Source organism: Microtus oregoni, unplaced genomic scaffold, assembly GCF_018167655.1.
Source record: "Microtus oregoni isolate MIOR12 unplaced genomic scaffold, Mior012 000020F_ref0000438, whole genome shotgun sequence".
Classification (NCBI taxonomy): domain Eukaryota; kingdom Metazoa; phylum Chordata; class Mammalia; order Rodentia; family Cricetidae; genus Microtus; species Microtus oregoni.
Window position 1 is genome coordinate 14,152,259 of NW_024543079.1, and position 18,376 is coordinate 14,170,634.

Consider the following 18,376-nt stretch of genomic DNA (forward strand, 5'->3'; position numbering starts at 1 on the left):
GAAGATGAAAAGCCATAATTCATATACCCACCACCATTTGGGAAAACAGTAGTCAATTCCTTAAATGATTTAACTTATATTAACACAACCCACACTCTCACTTCTAGACATCTCAAATGGACTATAAGATGTAATCTTCAGGGCTGGAGAGATGGCTCAGAGGTTAAGAGCACTGACTGCTCTTCCGGAGGTCCTGAGTTCAATTCCCAGCAACCACGTGGTGGCTCACAACCATCTGTAATGAGATCTGGTGCCCTCTTCTGGCCTGCAGGCATACATAGAGGCTGAACACTGTATACATAATAAATAAATCTTAAAAAAGAAAGATGTAATCTTCACACACAGGCATGTATGTGGATAGCAACAACATTCAGAATAGCAAAAAGTGAGAACAGGCTAGGCAGGGTGGCACATGCCTTTAATCCCAGAATTTGGATGGCAGAGGCAGGCCTGGTCTCGAGTGAATTCCAGGCTAGCCAAGGCTACATAATGAGACTCTGTCTTAAGGGGAAAAAAATGTTTAAGAAGGGAAAATAGCTCAAATGTGTTAAACTAACGAACAAAATGTGGTATATTCACAAATGTGAGTATTTAACCTAAAAGAGTGGAGTTTGTCTTCTTTGTGTTACCTGCATGTATGAGTGTATACCATATATATATACCTGGTGCCAATAGAGCCAGAGAGGGTTCAGGATTCTCTGGAAGTAGAGTTAGCTGCCCTGTGAGTTCTGGGAACTGAACAGTGGTCTTCTGCAAGAGCAGCCAGCCTACATCACGCTGGCTGAAGGAAAGCCACAGAATTCAGTGTGATGCAATTCCATTCATATAAAATATTCAGAACAGGAAAAGTCGCAAAGTTTAATCTTTTTGCCTTTAATTAGCTGTGTTTGTGCGCACGCAGGAGTCACAGCACACTCGTGGGATTCGGTTCTTCCTTCCACCATGTGGGTCCTGGGGAATGAACTCAGATCTTCACTCTTGGTGGCGAAAACCTTATCCCGAGACACCTTCTCGCTAGCTCAGTTTTCTCTCCTTTCTGGGATTTTTCTTTGCTCATAAATGAGTCTAGAGCTGACCAGAATTTGTGATAGGTCTCTGAGGATCCTAGGGCTTGGAAGTAGCAGCCTCCCCAGTTCCAGAGGACAGTGAGCATGGGTGCCCAAGAGCCCTGGCTCTCAACCCTCCTAATGCTCCGCCCCTTTAACACAGTTGCTCACGCTGTGGTGACTCCCAACCATAAAATGACTACTTCATAATTGTAACTCTGGTACTGTTCGGAATCATCTGACTTCTGATGGTCTTAGGCAACTCCTGTAAATGTGTCCTTTGACCACCAAAGGGGCCACGACCCACAGGTTGAGAACAGCTGCCCTAGGGCCAGTTTTGGTCCTAACAGCAATGGCAAGTGGGCCTACAACAGAGTCCGGCTTCTCTAGTTCTTCCCAGTAAAACAAGGACAAGAGTGTCTCCCTCCCACAGTCGCTGGATTGCTGCAGGAGTGGGAACAAGATGGCTCCTGTGAAGTGCCAGGGACAGGTCTGGCACGTGGCAAATTCTCAAGACATGCAAGAGCCCCACGTTGATTCCGCAGGCATTTCCTGAGCAGCAAGTCTGGGCTAGGCCCATCTAGAGGTTGGAAGGCAGAGGAATTAAACTCTGAGTAGCTGAAGCAGTGGCCCCCAGCCAGGGGGAGAGATACATAGCCTCATAAACCGTAGTGCCAGAAGGGGTGATGTCAGGTGGAGAGACATATAACTTCATAAACCATAGTACCAAAAGGGGTGATGTCATGGCTAAAGAGAGATTTCAGCCAAGTGCTGCCCAGACCCTGGGGCAGTGGGGGCGGGGTTTCCCAATCAAAGGACCAGACCAAAGCTCGGTGTGGTGTGATGGCACATGCCTGTAATCCCAATACTTGGAATGTAGAGGCAGGAGGATCAGGAGCTTCCATGTGCCCTTAACCGCTGGACTATCTCTTCAGCACCAGTCCTCTGGTTTCTCAATCTAGAGCTCTCCCTTCTAAAGGCTCTGATCTTCTCTCAGGCTAAGCCTGTTTAATTGTTGAAGTTGATTGTCTTTTCCTTTCCTGGGCCTTTCAGGGGGTAGTGAACAAGACAGAGGCCATGCTGATGGAATTCACACAAGGAGATGGAAACAATAACCAAGTAGAAGGAGTTTCAGGCACTAGTAACTGCTGTGTGACAGACTGACAAGGCCGGGTGGCTTCTAAGGGGTAAACATATGAATATACAAGGAGCCAGTGATGCCAGGATTTAGAAGAGGAGCAGAAAGGGCAAGGCCAGGCCTGGACGACCTTTGGCCCTTCGTTCCCACTCTCATTATACACCATATCACTTTGAACGAGTTAGGTAACTTTTCAGGCTCAGTGGCCATGTCTACAAAATGGAAACAAAGCCACAATGTGAGGAGCCTCAACCAAAGGGCTGTTAAGATCTGGGATCCTGCCGGGCGGTGGTGGCGCACGCCTTTAATCCCAGCACTCGAGAGGCAGAGGCAGGCGGATCTCTGTGAGTTCGAGGCCAGCCTGGTCTACAAGAGCTAGTTCCAGGACAGGAACCAAAGAAGCTACGGAGAAACCCTGTCTCAAAAAAAAAAAAAATTAAAAAAACAAAAGATCTGGGATCCTGCCCACATTTCAGCCACAATCACCAGGTAGGTGTGTCACTGCTGATCTGTCTTACAGGAGAGGAACCTGTACAGGAATCCCTGGGTCATGGTGCCTTTGTTTTTATTATAATTTCATTTTTGTTTGTTTGGGTTTTTTAAGACAAGGTCACACCATCTAACTCTAGCTGGCCTGGAATTGTTATGCAAACCAGACTGGGTTAGAACTCACTGAGATCCTCCTGCCTCAGTCTAGCAAGGGTGGGGATTACAGACTCAAACCCAGGACTCCCTGCTTGTGGTAATTTCATTATGCATTAGAAATGGTTTTCTTTGCTGTCACTTGGAACCGCTGCTTCCTATCTGGTTAGGTACCGAAGCGACAAGGAAAAGGTATCAGACAGCAAACACAGATTTGGCAATTACCAGACCACCTATCTACCAACTCTGCCCCATTTATACAAAAAGTCTGGAGGGCTGTATGTCCTAGGGAGAGATGTACATGCTTTGTCTAGGGAGTTGAAGCATTCTGGTCCCTGGCTTGGGATACTGATTTACAGTCAGTAACAATTCTCCCTTCTAAATCTGTCTTCAGTTTGACATCCCCTTTCTCTAGTTCCACAACCATGGCTTGCCTCAGCCTCAACGTCTCACACCTAAAATCTGGCCGCATCTGCCCAAACCTAACATAGCAAACTGTCTCTTTTCTCCGCTAAAACCCCAGTCCCAAGGTTTCTTCCTTGGGACTCTGAACAGCCTGCCCCACACTGTAGGGCTCACTTATTATTTACACCAAACCAGTTAGGAGTCTGGTATCTTAGTCGTAATTAATTCCCTAGGGTTTGGTCAGGCAAACGTCATTTAACTAATTTTTTTTTTTTCTTAGTTTTTCGAGACAGGGTTTCTCTGTATCTTTGGAGCCTGTCCTGGCACTAGCTCTTGTAGACCAGGCTGGTCTCGAACTCACAGAGATCCGCCTTGTTTTTTTTTTTTTTTTTTTTTAAATCAGGTTCTCAGATTTTGAACAAACCTCTCACAATCGAGGATTAAGAAAGTGAAATTGCTGTGGGTTGCCAGAGGGTGAGGGGTCTGTGTTGAGGGTAAGAAGATCATGAAGTTGCATATTTAAAAACAGTTCCTCGGGGCTGGGGAGAGGGCGGATAAGGGTACTTGTTGCTCTTGCAGAGGACCCAGTTCGGCTCCCAGGAGAGCCAACGCCCTATTCTACACTGAGTGTACCCATCTCTCAGGATGTCACTGGCTCTGGCTCTGGGATCTAAGCCTACGGGCAGCGTCCTGTCCATGTCACACCCCTTTCCTGCTTCCCAAAGTCCGTCCCTCAGGATACCGCTGTATCCCTAAACTCAGGTCGCTTCTCGCGGAGTGCCCCTTCCCGGCCGCCGTCCAGCTTTATCCGCCGCGGGGCTCCTTCCCCACCCTCCTCTTTAAGCCCAGCGGGGCGGTCTGCGCAGGCGCACTGGGTCGTGCCGAGGCCCCGCCCCCTGAGCCTGGGTAACGGCGTGCTAAGTTTGTGCTTGGCGAGCTGCTGGACAACAAACGAGTAGGTCGGGGCTCGGCGACGGCGGCTGGCGAGGGTCAAGTTTCCTTGGGAGGAGAGCTGTGAGGGAGGGGTCTGAGAGTGATTGGAACGCGGCGGGCGGGCGGGCGGCCGAGCGAGCAGTCGCGGCGGCTGGGACGGCGGCCGGCACCGGGGAAACTTGTGTCCAGTGAGGGGGTTGGGCTGGCGCGTGCCGAACCTAGATAGCTCGCCTGCTTCCACCTCGGACGCGATCAACAAGGCTAGAGCCGGAGTTCTAGGAAAAATATTTAAAAAGCCACCACCAAACTTTGTGCAGGGAAGGGGAGTGAACGGGGCCCGTCATGGGGGACAAGCCTGGGCCGGCGACCCTGTCGTAGCTTGAGGCCCTGAGCCCGCACTGGCCTCGCCCATGGGATTAAAGTCCGACCGGATTTCTATGTGGGCGTTTTAAAGTTTGGGTGATTCATTCATCACTACTTATTTAACTTTCATTGACTATAATGATCTGGTACTAGCAGAGAGTATCAAGGAAAATGCTGTATTTATGGTAGAGGTAGGAAGTCCAGGGTGGCTTCCCAAACTAAATCACGAGTTGGGGGGAGTGTTCCAGAATGAACACAGCGGCTGGGGAATGTAGCTCTGCGGGAGAGCCTTTAAGCCACTGGAACGCCAGCATCAGCCAAGACCTGGAAGTGGGAGAGAGGCTGGTGTTTCTCAGTCCCTTAAGATGCCTTTCCTACTCCGAATCCACTTAGTGCCTAGGGAAGAGGAGAGGGTTGGCCAGTGCTCCGCTAGATCAGTAGAGGCAGACACAGAGGAATTCAGAGCGCAGAATTCAGCAGATTCAGCAGAATCCACAGGCCTGGAAGAGATGGGATGTAAGAGAAACGTGCACGTGCACGGGAGGCTTGGGTGCCAGGGTGAGAGTCGCCAGAGGAGGCGCATCCCAGGGAGCAGCTGAATGTTTGCAAATCAGGAAAATACTTGCTGTGAACATACAAACTGAAGTGTCGCCAGCCAGACAAGTCACAGAACGGTTAAAGCTATAGAAAGAAGAACAAGAGGCCTAGCTAGCAGTTTTCTAATTATTGTTATTATTACTATAGTGTTTGTGTGCATGAGTATACATGGATGCCCGGTGTCAACATTCTAGTTTCTTCCGTTGTGCTCCACCTTATTTTGGAGCGTGTGTGTGTGTGTGTGTGTGTGTGTGTGTAGGCGTGTGCACGCATACAGATGTGCCTGTCAGTGTTTGCATGTGAGGGTGTGTTTGTATGTACATGTGGAACCTGAGCATCAGATGTCTTCCTTGATCACTCCCTGCTTATCTCTGTCTCTGCCCTACAAGTTCTGGGATTATAGGCTACCTCCACCTGCCCAGCATTTATGTGGGTGCTGGGTATTAAGTTCTCACGCTTGTGAGCCATTGCCTCAACCATGTTACTGTTATTACTGGTACAGGGTCTTGTTGTGTAGCCAAGGCTAGCCTCAAACTCCTCCTGCCTTTATCTCCTGAGTGCTGGAATTCCAGGTGTGTGCCACCGTGCCTATCCATAGTAATTATTTTTAATGTGTTATCTTTCTCTGTGTCCCCAGCACCTAGCCAAGGGCCTGGCATTAGCAGTGTTGTCAGCTAAGCAAAGCCCTGCAACGGACAGCTACTGAAGTTCCTAGTATGTAGAGATGGGAGTAGTGGCGGTCCAGGTGCTCTACTGTTGGAGCCATAGGCCCGGTTAATAAATTGCTATCTGACTGCTAACAAGTCTCCCACTGCTTATGAAGTGGTTACAGCTGGGACAAGTTCCTATGCATAGCTCTCTGCTATGGGTTCATGAGTTGGGCTTGGTCCCCAGTGAGGTGACTTTGGGAGGTGGTAGCACCTTTAAGAGGTGAGGCCTGGTGGGATGTCCCTAGATGGTTAAGAAGCTGCCCTTGGAAGGCACTAAGACAGGAGTGAGCTGTTATGAGTGAGCCTGAGTTGTACTATTTGGTTTCTTCCTGCTCACGTAGAAAGGCTGTCAGCCAGGGAGTCCTCACCAAAGCCGTGCCCTGCAGGTTCAAAACGGAGAGCTTAATTGTTAATTAAGTTAATTGTTCAGCTGGGTGTGGTGGCTCCTGCCCTGACGCCCTTGCTTGGGAGAGGAGAGAATTGCTGAGTTGGAGGCCAGCCTGAGTGACATAGCAAGATCCTGACCAGGAAAAAAAAAGAGTAATAAAACTTCTTATTTGAAATATATATATATTAAGCCTGGCAGTGGTGGTGCACATCTTTAATCCCTGCACTGGGAAGTAGAGGCAGGCAAATCTGTATGTTCAACGTCATCCAGGACAGCCAAGGCTATACAGAGAAACCGCGTCTAAAAAAACACAAAAAGAAAGGAAGAAAAAAAAAGATTTATTTAAGACAGTACCTTAGCCCTAGCTGGCCTGGTACTCAATGTGTAGCTCCGGTTAGCTTTGAACTTTCAGAAATGGCCCCGCTTCTGCTGGGATCATAGACATTGTACGACCATGCTAAGTAATAAGCCTCTTTATAAAGTTCTTCAGATTCAGGCTTTTCTCTATAGGAGCAGAGAACTGACTACTAAAGCCCTGACCATGCTGAGAAACGTCACTCATTTCTCATTCAACCTGCAGTGTCTTTAAGGGAAGTCAGCTAACGGCTCACACCCAGGTCTGTCTGCTGCAGTCTTGTTCTCAGTGACTGCGGTCTCCCATTCTCACCCAGCAGGGCTGCTGTTTGAGCCATCTTGAGGTCACATGCCGGTTCTGGCAAAGCTTTATGCTGAGGCCGGCAGACTCGGATGGATTGTCTAGAACCAGCTCATCTGTGAGGAGACAGGCTGAAATGATGGAGGTCATCTGTCATTGTCTAATTCTCTTCCTGACAACCACTGACATGGACAGCCATGTTTGTTTCCTAGAGTTAAAGGACAGCAGGGTAGAACAGAAAGAGTGACCAGATTTTTATCCAGATCCTCCGAACCCTGAACCTGCTGCAAAATGAATGAGTAGCCCAATATGCTTTGGTGCATCTCCCCAGCTCCTGTGGCGGCTGGGCAGAGGACTTCTTCACTTTGGGCTGGGCAGCTGGGTGTCAGGTATTTCCACCCTGACAATGTGACTTCTTTCTTTTTTGTTTTTATTTTTTGAGACAGGGTTTCTCTGTAACAGCCCTGACTGTCCTGGAATTCACTCTGTAGACCAGGCTGGCCTCAAACTCAGAGATATCTGCCTGCCTCTGCCTCCCCAGTGCTGGGATTGATGATAATGTGATTTCTTAAAAATATTTTCTGTGGGCCGGGTGGTGGTGGCACATGTCTTTAATCCTAGCCCTTAGGAGGCGGAGGCAGGAGGATCTCTGTGAGTTTGAATCCAGCCTGGTCTACAGAGGGCGAGTTCCAGGACAGGCTCCAAAGCTAAGGAGAAACCCTGTCTTGAAAAACCAAATATATACATACATACATACATACATACATACATATTTTCTGTCCCATTTATGCTGTGGTGATAAATGTCCACATAAAGATGTAATTCTTTTATGCTAGTAAACCGGCTCCTGGCTAGTATACGGGAGAACTGATTGGAGATGGATTTTCTCTGGACCACCAGCTCACAAATAATGGCTCGGAGATTTATTACTAATTATGAAAGCTTGGCTTTAGCTTAGGCTTGTTCCAAACTAGTTCTTAAATTAGCTTAAATTAACCCATATTTTTATTTTATTTTATTTTATTTATTTATTTTTTTTTTTTTTGGTTTTTCGAGACAGGGTTTCTCTGTGGCTTTGGAGCCTGTCCTGGAACTAGCTCTGTTGACCAGGCTGGTCTCGAACTCACAGAGATCCGCCTACCTCTGCCTCCCGAGTGCTGGGATTAAAGGCGTGCGCCACCATCAAATCTACATTCTTTGACGTGGTTTGGCTACCTTTACTCTGTACTTCCCATCCTGTTTCTTCCCAGCTGGCTGGTGACCCTGCTTTTCTCCTTCCCCAGACTGCTCTGTCCCAAGTCCCACCTAACCTCTTCCTGCCTAGCTAGTGGCCATTCAGCTCTTTATTACACCAATCACAGTGGCACATCTTCACAGTGTAAAGGAATATTCCACAACTCTTGACCTCCCCTGCATTTCCTGAGACTCCACAGTTTCCTCCTTGCTGTATAATTTGTTTGAGATCTGTGGTCGTCAGAATAAGAAAGGAAACTAGCACAGAAAGAGATGACTCTTTAGGGGAAGGTCTTTGCCCCAAGGCTAATGACCTCAGTTTGCCCCCCCCCCCCCATAATGGAAGGCAGGAACTGACTTGCAGATTGTTGTCTGACCTCTACCAAGCATTCCATGGCAGCATACACACTAATAAAGAAATGTAATAAAACAATTAAAGAGGGGACGTTAACAATTTACTATAATAGTTTCCATTTTAGGAAAGCATTTTAAAATGCAATTTCAACTCCTTCCTCAGGCTGAGCCCCTTCAATCATAATCTCTGGGGTGGGGCTCTGTAATATGTATTTTTCCCAAGCAACCCAGAATGTTGAGCCAGACTTGGAAACCACTCGCTTATCCCTTCCCACTTGTTCACAGGTAGGGAATCTGTAGTTCTGGGAGGGGAGTTATTTGGTCCAGTCACATATCTATGGCACTGCTGCCTTTTTCTCCACTGAGGAGTTTTGTAGCGTGGATTCTAATAATAAAAACCTGGAGTCAGACATTGGGGAAAGCTGAGAGATCAGAGAAGCAATGCGGCCAGCCACTAGAGAGAGACCTTTTACCTCTGCTGAATCCTCAGACTGCATTTGAGCTCCTGTCTCCTCCCACCTTATAATCCTCTCTCGGCCCAGCCATATCACTCCTGTCTCCACCTCCTTAGTGCTGGGATTGAAGGCGTGTGATCCCAAGTGCTGGGATCACCTTTGTGTGAGCTCTGTTTCTCTTTTAGACGGATTTAATTTCACGTAGCCCAGGGTGGCCTTGAACTCACAGAGATCCGTCTGCCTCTGTCTCCTGAGTGCTGGTAATAAAGGTGTGTGCCACTACTGCGTGGTCTCTGGCTAACTAGTGGTTAGCTCTGTACTCTGATCTTCTGGCAAGCTTTATTTGATAGATCACAAACAAAATATCACTACGTTTTTCCTTTTTGGTCTAAAATAAAAAAAGAAGGCTATAACTAATATTAGAAAGACTATATATAATAAGTACAATAATTAGATACAATATATAGGCAATAAATGAGTCAATGTTTAGATCACTTGCATTTGACAAATTCAGAGAAAATACACCATTATCTATCCTGTTTTGATGAGTCTCAAGTCTTGCACCTAATTCACTTTCTGTCATAACTTGCACCGTCTAAAACTACCTTCTGATGTCTTCAACCTTACACCCTTTACACCTCTGTAGTGAATCCCTTATACACTTTACACCCTTTTAGTGAGTTTCTTTTGAGTCTGGTGAACAAGAAAAAATATAGCTATCTAGTTTTCAACTCCCTCAGAGACCCAAGAAGGAAATTATAGTAATTGAGTAAGCAGGAAGTGTGAGCAAGCGACTTCCAAAAAATGTGAGAAATGACAGAAACAACTGGCTGCTTGGACTGTCACCCAAGGTTCCTCTGCAAGGTTGAGGCATCTGTCTTCACCTTACAGGCCTAGAATATTCAACAGACAGTTATCAAGCAAGAATTATGGTTATAATATTTGTATCTATTTTATATCTACTTTATCTTTTAAGGAAAACTATAATTATAATTATCTATTCTTCAACTCCATCAAAGACCCCAGAAAGATATATTACCTAAGTTAACAGGAAGTGCATTTTAGGCAATATTCAAAACTCTAGAATTGGCAGAGACATCTTGCTGCCTGGACAGTCACCCAAAGTTCTTTTGTGATGTTGGGGAATCCATCTTCAGCCTACAAGCCCATAATAAATGGCAAACTTTTCCATGAGGGAGGAAATTTGAAGACCTCTTATGCCTTGGACTGGCAAAGTTCATCAGTTGCTTTCTTCTGTGTTCTGGAAAATGTCTGATCGTTCTCTCATGAAGCAGGAACCCCAAAGGACTGTCTCACCTTTAGGCAAGTTTATCCATCATTTCTCTGTGGGTTCTGCATGTCCAGTTCATACAGCATAACATCAAGCAGCCCAGCCAAGAACAGTTTTTTGCCCAAATGACTAAGGAGCCCATAAGGAGCCTCTTCGATGCCCATCATTCTCTTGAAGTAGATTGGTGCTGCCAGAAGCAGATGTTGTCTCACTGTCATGAAAAGTCCTAAGTTCCTAAAACATTTTAAGTGTCATATTCTGTTAGTCTTTGAAAGGTTTGAAGAATAAGTATCCATCTGAGATACATTTCTGTACATCTAGAAAACCTAACTAGCATGACTGCAAGCATGGCTATTATAGATGATTATCTATTAACATACATTTCTTAATTATACATTACATTTTCTAAATGAGCTGCACAAACACAATACCTTAATCAAGAGCAGAAATATACATATAACAAAATTGGCCTTAAATTTGTATCAATAAACCAAGATCCATACCAGTGCAAATCTCTATAGCATATTCCTCTTTAAATGTAAACAAACATTTATAAACAATTATTAAGAATTTGGGCACAGTTCTCTCCAAACTGCTTGCTGTTTTTTGTTGGGCGATGTATTTTTGGGGTTTTACAGATACCTTACAGGGGGTCTTGGTCCATCAAACTACATTAGTCTGGAAGGAATCCAAAGGTTCTCATCTTCTGTGAGAACAAAAGCAGAACCTCTTTTCCAAAGCAATATATTCTTAGACCCAAATTTTGAGGTCAAGGTACTTTAAAATATATATATATATGTGTGTGTATATATGTATATATTATATTAGTGTTATGTTAATTAATATATATATATTAGTGTAGTTTTGCAGTCTCCAGAATCAAATCAGAATCAAATGTCTTTCAGTAGTCAAAAAATTCAAATTAAACACAATAATGTGTATAATCCCAGACTCTCTGTGTATATTCTTTTTTTTTTTTTTTTTGGCTTTTCGAGACAGGGTTTCTCTGTGGCTTTGGAGCCTGTCCTGGAACTAGCTCTGTAGACCAGGCTGGTCTCGAACTCACAGAGATCCACCTGCCTCTGCCTCCCGAGTGCTGGGATTAAAGGCGTGCGCCACCAACGCCCGGCTCTCTGTGTATATTCTATCTTTACATGGCTTATTTTTCTTTACTTTTTTAATCTATGACTGTCTGTACTCTGTCTCTTTAAAGACTTCATTTTATTTTTTTAAAAAACTATTTACTTCTTTTATAACTCTATATTTTTTCTTCTCTCCCAAGCCTACCTACATCTTTTAAGCACACTGACTCATTTAGAGGTTTTTTATGTCTGAATCTGTCCTATTGTGTATCTGAGATCCTTTTCTAACAACACATTTTAAAATGGTAAGCAGTGTGGTCACAGCAGCCTGGATGCTGGTTCTGCTTCTCTCAGCCTTTTTACATGGCAGAGACAATTCACTACCAGCTCCGGGACCACCGCGAGGGAGCCGTCCTCACCACCTCAACTCTGGGGAGCACTGTGTAGCATATAAACCCTTTTTATCCGAGTAAAAGCTAAATCTGCCATGCAGTGCACTGCATGGCCTACAAATATCTTTTTGTATGGCAGTGGGAATCTGCCATGCTCTCTTGCTTGTGCAAGCCTAGCAGACCCAATCGGGCCACTTTCCCAGGTGGGGGTGCTGAGCGGTGGTGTTGGCAGAAGTAGTGCAGCCAGCCACTAGGGGGACCTTTTACCTCTACCGAATCCTCAGACTGAAGGGGCGATCCTGTCTCCTCCCGCCTTATATATCTCTCCGTGCCCAGCTATATCACTTCCCGTTTTCCTCCCTAGTGCTGGGATTAAAGGCATGTGATCCCAAGTGCTGGGATCACCTTTGTGTGAGCTGTTTCTGTTTTAGACAGATTTAATCTCTTGTAGCCCAGGGTGGCCTTGAACTCAAAGAGATCCATCTGCCTCTATCTCCCCCGAATGCTGGGTTTAAACGTGTGTGCCCTTACTGCCTGACCTCTGTGGCTAACTAGTGGCTTAGCTTTGCACTCTGATCTTCAGGCAACCTTAGTTTGTTAGATTATAAACAAAATATCACCTCAAGAGTTTTTGACGAGAAGTCCAGAGGCTTAAACACCCGCTAGACCTGCCATTGTCTAGAGCAAGTCATTTTACTTCTCTGAGCTTTTGCTTCCTCACTGTGAGAGTAACCCTGTTGTATTGGGAATCCAAAGAGAGAAGGAGCAGCCATGGAAGCCATGTGTCAACTTGTTTTGTGCACATGGAGGAAGTGGAAGCAGTTGGTTCCATACCACAATTGCCCCTCCATGGGGACTGCTCAAGTCCCACAGTACTGGATGTAGCCACATTTCAATGGCTGCTATGCCCTGGGCCTTCGGTCACCAAGCCCTCTTGTCTTCACAGGTTGGGATGGCCACCAGCTGGGGGAGCATCTTGCAGGATGAGAAGCAGCTTGAAGAGTTGGCGCGGCAAGCCATAGACCGGGCCTTGGCTGAGGGCGTGTTGCTGAGGTCTGCACAGAATCCCAGCTCCTCGGACGTAAGCTTCATCATGCTGCTCTGAGCTCACCCTCCTGGGATGGGGCAGCCCCTTGGGTCAAAGACTACATCTCTTTCCTTTATTTTATTGAATAACTAAAATGATTTCTAAAAGTATATAAAGTAAAAAGCAGCAGGCTGGAGTAATCAAACTTAAATCTGGGATTTGAAGTGTAATTTAGGCAGCTACTTAATTTCTGTAAGATATGCTTTCTTCCAATAAGTGGACACAAAATGACTACATAATTGACCATGTGAGACTATTAGGAACTAATTCCCAGGATGCACTTTGGTGGGGGACCTATTATATATCAAGTACCCCCAATCACCTGTCTTTTCTGCAATGGCTTTTTTTTTGTTTTTGAAACAGAGTCTCAGCATAGAGCCCTAAAGGGCCTAAAACTCATGTGTAAACCTGGAGGGCCTTGAACTCATGGAAGTCCTCCTGTTTCTCCCTACACACACACACACACACACACACACACACACACGCATATATAGTATATGTTAATTTCTACACACATACACATATATGTAGAAGGAGCTGCGGGGCTACTTTACCCGAAATAATTACACGGAAACTATATTCTTTTAAATACTGCCTGGCCCATTAGTTATAACCTCTTATTGGCTAGCTCTTACATATCGATTAACCCATTTTTAATAATCTGTGTAGCACCACTAGATGGTATCTTACCAGGAAGGATTCTAGCCTACATCCGTCTGGGGTCGGAGAATCATGGCGACTGCCTGACTCAGCTTCTTTCTCCCAGCATTCTGTTCTGTCTACTCCGCCTACCTAATTTTCTGTCCTATTAAAGGGCCAAGGCAGTCTCTTTATTTAACCAATGAAATCAACACAAAACAGAAGACTCTACCACATCACATATATGTTAACATATGTATATAATTTAAAATATAAAATATACACATGTGTAAATCAAAATCCAAGTTGAACCATATATATTATTTTATGGTGTATTTTTAATGTTTGTTTAGCAATCTGTCTTAATTCTCTTTCTAAGGAATTAGTCTTCTGTGAGGGATAGCTTCATTTTTGATAAAACAATATCAGTTTATTTTTATTGCTAAGGGTTATAACAAATTAAATGTTTAAAAGTAAATGCCAAAGCCAGATGGTAGTATTGCACACCTTTAATCCCAGCACTTGGGAGGCAGAGGCAGGCCGCTCTCTGAGTTCGAGGCCAGCCTGGTCTACAAGAGCTAGTTCCAGGACAGCCAGGGCTGTTACACAGAGAAACCTTGTCTCAAAAAACAAAAAAGCCAAATTTCTTATTCACTAATTGCTTATTCTATTTGCTCTTAGGAATGCTATTTCCTAAAGTCATAATTATGCCACATTTGTGTAAACATGTGGTAACACTCAATATTATTTGAACATATCTGTTTTGCAGAGTAGACACTCATTGGTACATTAATTTGTCAGGCAGCAATTTTTGTTTTTGGCTTTTTTGAGACTTCTCTGTGTAGCTCTGGCTATCCTAGAACTCCCTCTGTAGACCAGGCTGATCTCGAACTCAAGAGATCTGCCTGCCTCTGCCTCCCGACTGCTGGGATTAAAGACGTGCACCACCACCACTGGTTCTAGCATATTTTATAAATTAAAATAGGTTATTAAATAAACTGATGAAGGCAGTCAAAGGCAAAATTTTGTTTAAATTCAAGGGTGGCTCTAGCCTTCAGCCTTCACTCCACAAATATTTAACTTCAAAAGAAATTTAGTGTATTTATTTTCTGTTTGTTTGTTTGAGATAGGTTTCTTTCCGTATATCCCAGGCTGTCCTGGAACTTGCTCCGTAGACCAGGCTGGCTTCAAGCTCAGAGATTCGCCTGCCTCTACCTTCCGAGTGCTGAGATTAAAGGTGTGCACCATTACCACCCAGCTTAGTGTGTCATTTTTAAGAAATGCTGTTAGAGATACCTACCATTGCCCACACATATCATCTGGTATTACACTTGTTACCATAAGTATGAAGGTAGACAAGTGTCTTGTAATTATAAGAATGTTATATGGTCAAAAGGAGTTAATCAAATTATCAGTTCATTTATATATTAGCCACATGTGCTTCTCATTAACTTTACTTTCCCAGTGTTTGAAGCTCTGATATGCTGATTTGAGTCTGTCCTCATTATCACACATTTCTGACACCTGCAGTTAGCCCTACAGCCATAAACTGCTGATACTTTCGGTGCCGAGCAGAATTCCGCACAGTTCCACTCGTGTTCCCATCACCCAGCTTTTACCGAAACCGACTTTCACTGCTTGTCCTGAGGGACAATTTCTGGCTGCACACTGACACATTTTAGCTTATGCATAACTACTCAGGGCCAATTTCATTGTGCTGTAGTGTTCCAGCACGGAGGAATTACAGTTTAACTTTCCTGTACCAATGGTTATTTAGGGAACTTTATGTCTGCAGATAGCACAACAAGGAATCAATCATGTGTTTGGGCAGCTGTCTGTGTTTCTCCAGGACTGCTATGTAAATGTAGAATTGCTGTATCCAAGCCTAAACACTTTAACTGGGCTCAGTCACACTTAGGAAGCAGGAGGATCACTTGAAAGCAGGCCTTTGAGACCAGTTTGACCACATACTGAGATAGTGTCTCAAAACAACAATAGCAGCCAAGCAAAAACCACTGTCCTTAAAACAAAACAAGCTGGAGCTGGAGAGATGGCTCAGCACTGGCTGCTCTTCCAGAGGACCTGGGTTCAATTCCCAGCACCCACGTGGCAGCTCACCATGGTCTATAATTGGAATTCCTACAGTTGCAACACCTTCACATAGACACACATGCAGGCAAAGATACCAGTGCACATAAAATAAAAGAAATAATTTTTAAAAAGCAAAAATATCTGTTTATTTATTTTGCAACTAGATAATACATTCAGAAAACATTTTACTGTGTCCAAATGCAAAGATTGCAAGAGTCGGTTAACCCTCTCCTCCACGGCCCCCGTCTACCCACCTCCCTCTCCTAAAGGCAGCTATGCTTAGTGTCTTACTTACCCTTTCAGGGTGTTCCCGAATAGCAAGTAAATAACTAGATATTTATTTTCTCTCTAAATTTTTGTTTGTTTTGAGATGGGGTCTCACTGTAGAGTCTATGCCAGCCTCAAACCCTCCATTCTCCTGCCTCGGCCTCCTGAGTGGCAGTGCTTACTATTGGATACCACCACACCCAGCCCCTCCCTCTTTGTATGCAAGGCACGCACTAGATCAGCCTTTTTGTGTTTTGCTTCTTTTCTTCTTTCCCTTTCTCTTGTCTTTCCCTGCCTCCCTCCCTCTATCTCTCCTCCCTCCTTCCTCCTTCCCTCCTCCTTCCTTCCCTCCTCTTTCCTTCCCTCCTTTCTTTTTCTCTTTCTCTTTGCCATTTATGTTAACACCACACATGCTGGTTACTGAAGAGGTGCTAGCATTATTTTCTATAACCTAGTCACATTCTTTTGTTGTTGCTGCTGCTGTCTCTGTGTGGCTCAGATATGGACCTGGTGAATTGTCTACACTCAGGAAGTACCTGCTTGAGGCTCAGATACATGAGAATGGCCATTCCTGAGAGCTGGCTGATACCATGGAAGGTCAGCCACTGGTTTTGAAGATAGTATTGCTTGGTCCAGGAACTTCATTCAGGTTTATGAATTTCAGAATCCAAGATGTAATGGTTTCTTGTTCAAGTTTTTATTTCTTCCTTTAATAAGTGGGAATTGTGAAAGTTTAATATTGAATCTTTCTGGGGTTCAATGGGGCCTACAAAAGGCACAGTCCTCAATGAGACTTCTTTCTTTGGGGAAATGGGGATAGTTTGAGACAGGCTTGGAACTTACGCAATTCTCCTGCCTCAGCCTCTAAGTCCTGAGATTTTAGATGTGTACCACCTGCCCTGACTCAGAGAGATTTTGCTCTTCTTACTTAAAAATTTGTTATTTGTATGTGCGTATGTGTTTGTGTGTATGTATGTATGTCTGTGTGAATGCAGGCACTCACGTCCCATAGTATGCATATGTGGGTCAGAGGACAGTTCTTTCCACTTTCTGCTGCTGTACTGCATATCCCAAGCTGGCTGGCCTGGGAGCTCCCAAGCAGCTCTCCTGTCTCTGCCTGCCGTCTGTCTAGGAGTGCGAGGGTTACACACGCGCACCACTAAATCTAGTTGTGTTATTGTTTGTTTTGTGTTTCTCCTCTAAGCCATCTCCCTGCCCTCCTCAGTGAGAGTCCTAATCAAGAGGAAGATGAATGCCAGGCGGTGGTGGTGCACGCCTTTAATCCCAGCACTCGGGAGGCAGAGGCAGGCGGATCTCTGTGAGTTCGAGACCAGCCTGGTCTACAAGAGCTAGTTCCAGGACAGGCTCCAAAACCACAGAGAAACCCTGTCTCGAAAAACCAAAAAAGAGGAAGATGAAGTGGAGCGATAATTCAGCAGCTAAGAGCGCTGACCCGGACTCAATTCCCAGTGCCCACATGGAAGCTCACAACTGTTTGTAACTCCAGTTCCAGGGATTGGACACACTCACACAGACATACATGCAGGCAAAACACCAACATGAAATAAAAATAAATCGCTTAAAATAAAATAATGGTTTTTAAAAAGAGAGAAAAACAACACCCTCCCCCGTGTGTGTGTGTATGTACACACGCATGTGTGTGACTCTGCTCTAATACATACCCTGCTCCATGCTAGCCCAACCTTGACATGGAAGACTAGGTGAGTCAGCCAGGGCTTAGGTGGAGAATGCGCCAGAGAATAAACTTAAGGAGGTGCAGGCAGCGTGCAGTGTGACATTAACCGTCACTATTGACTCTTGCTGCTCGTCAGGCATTATTCCAAACACGGGAACTGCTGACTCATTTAACCTTCGCCACAGCAGAGATGAAGAAATCACAGCTCAGAGAAGTTAAGTAACTTGACTGAGGTCATTGGTGGAAAGACTGGCAGAGTCAGAATCTGATCCCTTAGAGTTCGGCTCCTGAGGCCATGCTTTTGGGATGCCTGGTAGCAGTAGTGACTCATTTTGATTAGAGGCAAAATGGGGAAGGTTAGTTAAATTAGGGTGCAAAAGAAAGATGGGGGCCCAAAAGTAGGGAGAGGCCGAAAGTGTTCTAGGCAGGGCTTTTCAGTGAGTGAAGTCAGACGTCCAAGAGGCTTTTGATACTGGGCAGAGGGGACTGTGACCTCCATCATGTAGATCAGCGCGGCAGACCAGTCACATGCGGGCTGAAGATCGGGCTCCTGCAGCCAGATCTTAGGGTTCAGAAACGAGTTCATTTTTGAAGTGGTAACACGTGCTGGGTGCACTGTTCAAAAGCATATTCCATGTAGAGGAAGGCTCCCCTCTCCCGCTGCTGTTCCTGCAGAGGCAAGCTGGCATTACATTTTTGTTAGTGTCGTCTTCCTCCTCTCTCTTTTTTAATTTACCAGCATTTTTATTTTAAAATATTTATTTCTATTTTATGGGTCTCTGTGTGTGCCCAAGTGTATGTGCATACAGAAGAGGCTTCCACTCCCCTGGAACTGTAGTCTCACATGGTTGTGAGCTGCCATATGGGTGCTGGGAGTTGAACTGAGGTTCTTTGCAAGAGCAACTGGTGCTC

The 18,376-nt window shown here is 45.1% G+C and overlaps 1 protein-coding gene across 1 annotated transcript in view; it reads left to right on the forward strand.

Annotated features, from left to right (window-relative positions):
* The first annotated feature begins 4,070 nt into the window (after nt 1-4,070).
* Gss (glutathione synthetase) overlaps nt 4,071-18,376 on the forward strand; it is a 34,968-nt gene continuing 20,662 nt past the window's right edge. Inside the window, exons 1-2 of the mRNA XM_041670276.1 lie at nt 4,071-4,186; nt 12,631-12,765. Of these exons, the coding sequence (XP_041526210.1) occupies nt 12,637-12,765 (129 nt within the window). The 5' untranslated portion in view covers nt 4,071-4,186; nt 12,631-12,636. The remainder of the gene's footprint in view (nt 4,187-12,630; nt 12,766-18,376) is intronic.